We start from the raw sequence: 9,040 nt of genomic DNA on the forward strand, positions 1-9,040 counted from the left end.
ATGTTTGCTACCCATTGTATGTGTGGCACCCCGTCACCATGTTTGCTACCCATTGTATGAGTGTGTGACACCCCGTCACCATGTTTGATACCCGTTGTGAGTGTGAGACCCTCTGTGTCACCATGTTTGATAACCGCTGTATGAGTGCGAGACCCTGTCATGTTTGATACCCATTGTATGAGTGTTGGTGAGACCATGTCACCATGTTTGATACCCGTTGTATGAGTGCGTGAGACCCTGTGTCACCATGTTTGATACCCGTTGTATGAGTGTTTGTGAGACCCTGTGTCATGTTTGATACTGGTTGTAAGAGTGTATGTGAGACCCTCTGTGTTATCATGTTTGATACCTGTTGTCTACAGTACAGCTACAGAATCCCCTTCTTACTGTCCCAGTGACTCCTCTGTTGGCACTGAGCTAGTCTGGTGTTAACATAGGGCTGGTGTAGGCATTAACCCTTCCAGTTGCTAACACATACTGGTGAGGTGTTAGTGTCAGCCTAGTGTTAGCACTGAGCTAGTCTGGTGTTAACATAGGGCTGGTGTAGACATTAACCCTTCCAGTTGCTAACACATACTGGTGAGGTGTTAGTGTCAGCCTAGTGTTAGCACTGAGCTAGTCTGGTGTTAACATAGGACTGGTACAGACATTAACCCTTCCAGTTGCTAACACATACTGGTGAGGTGTTAGTGTCAGCCTAGTGTTAGCACTGAGCTAGTCTGATGTTAACATAGGACTGGTACAGACATTAACCCTTCCAGTTGCTAACACATACTGGTGAGGTATTAGTGCCAGCCTAGTGTTAGCACTGAGCTAGTCTGGTGTTAATATATGACTGGTCACGGTACAATATAGTACCCACAATTCTCTCTGGTATGCTTGGAAGTTCCTTATTTTATAACTTCTTCAACCCACATTTGTCAACATTTTAAGCATAGTAATTTTATTTAATTAGTATGTAACAAAAGTATGTTTGGGAATCAAAAATAAAGTTCTAAATTTTGCATAAAAAATGTACAAACAACTAAATGAAACATGTACTGTGAATAAAACACTTTTCAATATCAAAGTATCAATAACTTGGGTACACAGTATGTATGATGAGTTTTAGTATATAAATTTATTTTGTCATACCTATTCAAATATATCTCTATCTTTGGCAAAGTTACAACAGGTGCATATATTTTCCTTAGTTTTGTGGAAAATATTTTGCATGTCTTTCAAGAATATCTGTTGACAAATTTCTAAAATTGCTACTCCTTCTACAATAAATCATTGATACCAAAACCAATGAAAATATATATTCAGAAACTCATCAGTGGCAATTCTACGTTTTGAAAATGGCAAAAATATTCTAACAAAACCCTGTACACTGGTGAGATCTGTCTGAATTCAAGGAGATGATGTCCAACAGTACAAATCAGAGAGAGTTGTGGGTAAAATATTGTAGTGTGGTGTAGGCATTAACCCTTCCAGTTGCTAATACATACTGGTGAGGTGTTAGTGTCAGCCAAGTGTTAGCACTGGGCTAGTCTGGTGTTAACATAGGACTGGTGTAGGCATTTACCCTTCCAGTTACTAACACATACTGGTGAGGTGTTAGTGCCAGCCTAGTGTTAGCACTGAGCTAGTCTGGTGTTAACATAGGGCTGGTGTAGGCATTAACCCTTCCAGTTACTAACACATACTGGTGAGGTGTTAGTGTCAGCCTAGTGTTAGCACTGAGCTAGTCTGGTGTTAACATAGGACTGGTGTAGACATTAACCCTTCCAGTTGCTAACACATACTGGTGAGGTGTTAGTGTCAGCCTAGTGTTAGCACTATGCTAGTCTGGTGTTAACATAGGGCTGGTGTAGGCATTAACCCTTCCAGTTGCTAACACATACTGGTGAGGTGTTAGTGTCAGCCTAGTGTTAGCACTGAGCTAGTCTAGTGTTAACATAGGACTGGTGTAGACATTAACCCTTCCACTTGCTAACACATACTGGTGAGATGTTTAGGTCCAGGCCATTGTAATACCATGCTAACCACGTCAGAAAACCAAGTCTCCAGTTGAACTTTAGCATTCCATATCTAGTACACCAGCTCTCAAATCACACAAAACTTGAACAACATTTATTGGTGGTCACTGCCCATGACATTTCTTTTAATGTATCTTTTGCAACAAATAGTAAATTACAGATCTTAAAATAGATGTAAAGTGACGGTCCATCTATGAGATACTGCCGGCATTACTTGCTATACGGGGCCAGAGATCAGCACATTCCTTGGCGACGGGTCCTGTGATTGCTGAACCTGTAATGACCCAAAAAATGTGTGTTAGGGAGTCCAGTACTACTATAGCCACAAGTAACCTAACCCTACACCCCTTAGTTTACATACCAAAGAGTAAGACCAAGAATGGATGTTCGAGAACCCAATACTAGTCCTAGCCATAAATTTTTAAGTTCCCTAATTCTGACCCCCTTACACTGTAATACCAAAAATGTATGACATAGGGAGTCCACTTCTAGTCCTAGCAGCAAATTATCTAACCCTTAGTTTGAATAGTTAGTATTACCAAAAATGTATGACTTTAGGAGTCCACTACTAGTCCAAGCAGCAAGTTACCTAACCCTAAACCCCTTAATTCGGACAAAGTAATACCAAAATTGTACATGAATGTCAGGGAGTCCACTGCAAGTTCTAGCAGCAAGTTACCCAAAGTTAAAACCCCTTACACCTTGCTTAAAAAAGTATGTGTGTAAGTACATATGATATCTGGTTTAGTACTTACACAGATTGACTGTCTGGATAGGAACTACATGTACACACATTGTATACTTTACGTTCCTAGTTTCATATGAACTGCACAATTTCTGTTGTGAAATGTGCTCTGGAAAGTGAACAATGTGTGTTACACAGTCACACAGTGGGACTGGGAATGTGTGTATATCTGCTATCAAGGCAGTCAATCTCTGAGTGTAGACTTTTAATGTTATCAAACTCAGTCTGTAATGGTAAAAGGCAAATGGACTAAGGGATGATCGCCCAATGTCACACAAGGTCAACAAATGAATATACCCCCCCCCCCCCCCCCCCCCAACGAAAGTTCACAAGTGAGACATCAAACATTTATATATGATGTAAACCAAGATGAAAACCGTAGCGGCCACACCACTACGATCGATGTAATGTAAAAACATGATTGTAAACACATTAAAATACTACCAGGAACCCAGCACCATATCTCACATTAGAAGTAAATTGTTATCAACTTATCAACATCTCAGTAGTAAATACAAAAGTGGTTATCATTGAAGGGGTCAGGACTTGAAATTAACAGTAGTCCCATGCCCACAGACTACCAATTCTTGTCATGGGGCTACCATAATTTGCAGCTGGTAGTCCTGTGTCCACAGACTACCAATTCTTGTCATGGGACTACCATAATTTGTAGCTGGTAGCCCACTCAGACTACCACTGATTATGTGATGATGTGGATGGAAGATTTATGGGCATAAAAGTATTTTAATAACACACATATTTCCAGTAGAGGAACTCTGTTTTCAGTTCAGGAATATGGGACTACAGGTCACAATCCTTGGGCTATAACCTTCTGAAATTGGTAGCCCACTAGGACTAAAAAGAAAGAAGTTAATTTCGAGCCCTGGGGTAAAGTTCAGCGATCGCACTGACTCCAGACCTCCCCTCTCCTTAAACGACCGAAGTTCGCTTATAGAGCTTGTGTGACACTGTACGATAGTCCTTAACTGTACGGCAACAAACAACCCGAACATGACTTGAGAAGGACGAGCTGTACAGATCACAGTGAACAAGTAAGAACATATAATCCATCCAGTTAAACATGACTTGACCTGACTACATCACTGAACACAATCTGTAGAAGCAATTTCCTGAATAATAAATGTCCCCTTACCTTTCATTTCACCTTTGTTGTTTACTATAACACCCGCGTTGTCTTCAAAATATAACACCACCCCGTCCTTTCGCCGGTAAGGTTTCCTCTGCCTAATTATCACTGCCGGCATCACTATGGAAAATAGGAAAGACAGGATTAGTAAATCTGAAAGTGACATACTACTGTGGAAAACGGACCATCAGCAAACTGAAGTGGACACAGACTAAAACTATTGTTGCCATATGTGGTAAATAACACAACTGGGTGATAGGAATGTCTTGATTATGTGAATAATTATGTGAATAATTAAAGTACTTGGTGACAAATCAAGTTAGCAATACAGCAAAATGCATCAAAGCCGCCTTTTTAAGACGGAATGAAACTTTGTATCAGAGTTAGTATATTTTTTCTCACACTGAAGTACAAGTACTTCTTTTTTTCACTGTAATCTCTCCATATTGTCAATGTATCCTTTTTTAGTTCAAGGTGACTTATAATCTCGTCACTATAGTAAAATTACTTACTTACTATAATCTGTCTAGTGTTAGCAATGAGCTAGTCTGGTATTAACATAGGACTGGTACAGACATTAACCCTTCCAGTTGCTAACACATACTGGTGAGGTGTTAGTGTCAGCCTAGTGTTAGCACTGAGCTAGTCTGGTATTAACATAGGACTGGTACAGACATTAACCCTTCCAGTTGCTAACACATACTGGTGAGGTGTTAGTGTCAGCCTAGTGTTAGCACTGAGCTAGTCTGGTGTTAACATAGGACTGGTACAGACATTAACCCTTCCAGTTGCTAACACATACTGGTGAGGTGTTAGTGTCAGCCTAGTGTTAGCACTGAGCTAGTCTGGTGTTAACATAGGACTGGTACAGACATTAACCCTTCCAGTTGCTAACACATACTGGTGAGGTGTTAGTGTCAGCCTAGTGTTAGCACTGAGCTAGTCTGGTGTTAACATAGGACTGGTGTAGGCATTAACAATTCCAGTTGCTAACACATACTGGTGAGGTATTAGTGTCAGCCTAGTGTTAGCACTGAGTTAGTCTGGTGTTAACATAGGACTGGTGTAGGCATCAACTTGCTAACACATAGTTGTGAGGTTTCAGTAACACCCATTCTTACGCAATGAGCTAGTAAATGAAAGTGACAGCTAATTTTGAAAATTTATTCAGCTGTATTTAAATTTTATAGTTCTGTAAAAGTCTTTATTCTTACCCTTTTTCCGAAGTTCTGGTTTGCCTTTTTTCACTGTAGCCATGACCATGTCACCTGATGCAGCAGCTGGAAGTCTGTTAAGACGACCTTTGATGCCCTTGACGGATATGATATACAGATTCTTGGCGCCTAACAATGGTATACAGACATAAAAGTTATTATTGAAGATTGACAGTTGTCTGGAACTTTAAGAAACCAGGCAAATTTATTCTGTGGTTTCTCCACTTTCTAGACGTTTCGGCACCCGGTCATTGCATCTAGTCATTCCGGCACCACTTTTACGGTACCCTGGACGTTTCGGCACCAGTATCCCGGATGTTTCATTTCCCCTTATTTTAGCATAAATTCATTACCAGTTAACCCTAATCCTAACCCTAACCGAAACGTCCAGGTTACTGTGCCGAAACATCCCAGGTACAGAGAAAGTGGTGCCAAAATGACGACGGACGAAATGGTCAGGTGCCAAAATGACCAGTTACCATTTCTCCCTGTTCAATGTTTTAGTAAGGGTGGCAGGAAGGCAGGTAAAATATACCTGAACTCTACAGATAAAAGTTACACTCAATATCTCTCCCTCTGTAATTCAATAGAGAGTATGTGCATTGAAGCCAAGCAATTATTTTCCATAGCCCAAAGTATGGTATGTGGCAGGCTTGTCAAAATCTGTTCACTCAGTCATTAGTTTTTTATTTTTTCTCAGCATCTTTACATTTTTGAGCATAAAATAATATTTCAATCACGATAAGTGGTATAACTAGGATGCAGGTAGATTCACTTTGTGTCATAACTTGTACATATGTGCATGACACTACCTATATTGACAGTACAGTTGACCAACTTAAACCCAGTGTGATGTGAAATAAATATACATGACATTACCTGTGTTGTCAGCACAGTTGACCACTGCACCTACTGGGAGACCCAGTGAGATGCGAAATTTCGCACCGGATGAACCACCACGTCCTGAGTGAATGAAACAAAGATTTGGTAAAAACCATGTACATGTATCTCTCCCTTTCCTTCTCCAGTGTTTAGGAACATTGTCAAAATTATGTCCCGTACTCCGTTTGCAAGCAGGACTATTTGATTGTATGCATTGCACATACGACGTTGGTGGTGTGCATGTTTACAATTACATTAGTCCTGCTTTCATACGGAGTAATTCGGGACTCGATTCTGACAATTGTCCCTACTATTTCTCCAAGTCAGGACTAGTGTTTACATGTGCACGGCTACAAAAAAAATGTAATCACTAATGACTAATGTAGAATCTTAAGTAACTGATTCTTGCTGACTAACCAAAATCACGGTATTCGTGTAAATTAGCATGGTCAACAAATCAGAACTACGGAGATTTCAAATTTACATGTAATTTGTAAAATAACTTGCAACAGAACAGCATGGCTTTGCACGCCGTCGACCGTCATAGAGTAAACGTCATTTCTGAAAACTTTCTGTTTACCGCATTAAACATGTGCATGGAAAATATACTACTCAAATTCATACAACACTAAGCTGTCGAACTGTTCAACTTTAATTTAACATGTACACGAACTAAAGTCTATCGGTACACTCGACTGGGGGCTATGCAGTCAACTTCTACGATCTGTCCAATGCAATGGGTCAATATCACAAAACTACGGTAAACTTGACAGCACAACCATTTCATAGCAGTTACTGTGGTACTCTGTCGATCTTTCTACAATCCTACAATGTACTTTTGTTAGTATGTCGACGTTCTCTGCGGTAATTTTATTATGGTTCACAGTCGTTCGACGTGAACGCCGCCATGTTGTTTCTTTCGGATGCAAGGACTAAACTACTCAAATTTTGAACTTTTAATGCCAAAGTATCACAAAAATACAACATCCAAAACATTTATATGTTACAGCATCATATATTATTTGGCATGGCTATTCATTTGAATGAAGAAAAACGCTGATGTTTAAGGATAAGCAAACTATCATAACACTGTGGAATTGGCTTCATACCTCTTTTAGACATGTTGATAGAAGAGAAAGACTGATGAGCGCATGCGCAGAATATTCCACGATTGCCGTTGGGGGCGCACATATTGCGGTTCCATCGTCATGCAATGAAATCTAACCACCACAGTACAGATGCCCTGGCACAGATGCAGAGCGGAACTCCCATTTAGTATTGTGTGAATTGCTATTGCTACGAAGCCTCAAGAAATTTTGTAATTTACACGGTAAACAATTGTTACAGCCTATCTAAAGTTTAATTTGGTTCAAAGTTACACAATAGTCCTGCTTGCAGACGGTGCACGGGTCTATATAACTGACACGACCCCCCAGGGACAATTGTCAGAATCGAGCACAGGGGCCTGTAATATTTCATAGATTGTTGTTTTCTTATTGCTTAGAATGCCGTTTTCTTAGGAAAATATCGTACGAATCTTGCTGCTACAAATGTATCAATCTCTATACTCTTCCCTTCACATGTAGGAATATATATTAATCAAAAGGTTGTTATATTTAGTCTGTAGACCTGGAAAACAACAAGCTATGAAATATTACACGCCCCTGTGGAATCGAGCCCCGGATTACTCCGTATGCAAGCAGGACTAGTTACGATACTAGTGTAAAATCGGAACACGGTCGTCAGGAACTAGACTAAAAAAATCACAAATCAAAAACAAAATATTTCAACAGGCATCCACAGAATTCTTCGGTCCAGACCCCCCCCCCCCCCCCCCCCCCTCACTTTCCCGTCAACCCCCTACAATAGTATTTTTCTGATTCCCATAGTGGTCTGAGTTCCCAGTCAGCGTCGAGTCACATGATACTCCAATATCAAACATACAGTTCAAAAGCGTTCAAAGTATTTTGGAAGCCTATTGTGAGTTTAAGCGTGAAGTACGCACGTGAACAACGTGTTCCCTATTGCAATACGTTCTTGCTAAATATAAACAAATGATAAAGTACAAAAGTCCAGTTGTTGGGCCGGAGGTAATTGAATTCATGTTTACATATATATAAAGCAATACTGTACAATTATACCATGCACGAGCCAAGTTGAACAAAACGTATGGAAAATATACTCTGGTCGTTCTACATCACGACAACGCGTGTCTACGTCACTGCTTCTGCTGAGTTCGCAGTATCGTACAAAATTACCATTACTTTCCCCGATTTTTCTTCGAGATTACTGGCGCTGATATAAGTATGTTATTCTCCAATATTTTTATTCATTGCCTGAAAATACTTGTGACCTAGGGGTTGTCACTACTCGTCTAGCGACTCGTAGTGACAAGGGCCCTCTGAGGTCACTCGTATTTTCCTTCGTTGAACAAAGAGAAATATTGACGAATACCATCCAAACTGTTGCATAGAAACGTTAGTATTAATTATACTGTACTCATATTTGCCATGTTTGTGATGTTATTGTTGGTATATAGTTTATTTGTTGTTGTTGTTGTTGTTGTTGTTGTTGTTGACTTTAAAGGGGGGGTATACCCTCTGAGATCACCATTCACAGTATGTCAGTCGAGATATCAATTCAGGTTCACCAAATATTTATGTAATTCACCATTCACCAGTAAATCTTGTGTAAATTCACCAATATCAAACATACAGTTTTGTCATAGTTTGACTTAAAATATAGGTTTAGAATGTTTACACTACGCATACATACAGTGTGTATGGACTTGGACTGAAGACCAGAGATGTGTACATATGAGTTAGGGACCAGTCAGTTTCACCAGTCTGAGGTGGATTTTTCTTTCAGGCCAACAGAAAGTCACACCAAGCCTACATCATTTTAGCTGTAATGTCCCATGAGTGAAACACCAAGCCTACATCAATTTAGCAGTAATGTCCCATGATTGAAACACCAAGTCTACATCATTTTAGCTGTAATGTCCCATGAGTAAAACACCAAGTCTACATCA

General features: G+C 39.9%; 1 protein-coding gene across 1 annotated transcript; it reads right to left on the minus strand.

Annotated features, from left to right (window-relative positions):
• Positions 1–2,114: 2,114 nt before the first annotated feature.
• On the minus strand, positions 2,115–7,150 carry LOC144449929 (large ribosomal subunit protein uL14). The gene is made up of 5 exons (XM_078140480.1): positions 7,119–7,150; positions 6,007–6,090; positions 5,128–5,256; positions 3,920–4,033; positions 2,115–2,295 (listed from the first exon to the last, which is right to left on the minus strand). The coding sequence occupies exons 1-5, from the start codon at positions 7,129–7,131 to the stop codon at positions 2,213–2,215; spliced, it is 423 nt and encodes a 140-aa protein (XP_077996606.1). The 5' UTR covers positions 7,132–7,150; the 3' UTR covers positions 2,115–2,212.
• Between the last annotated feature and the right edge of the window lie 1,890 nt (positions 7,151–9,040).

This window comes from Glandiceps talaboti, chromosome 19 (genome assembly GCF_964340395.1).
Source record: "Glandiceps talaboti chromosome 19, keGlaTala1.1, whole genome shotgun sequence".
NCBI lineage: Eukaryota > Metazoa > Hemichordata > Enteropneusta > Spengelidae > Glandiceps > Glandiceps talaboti.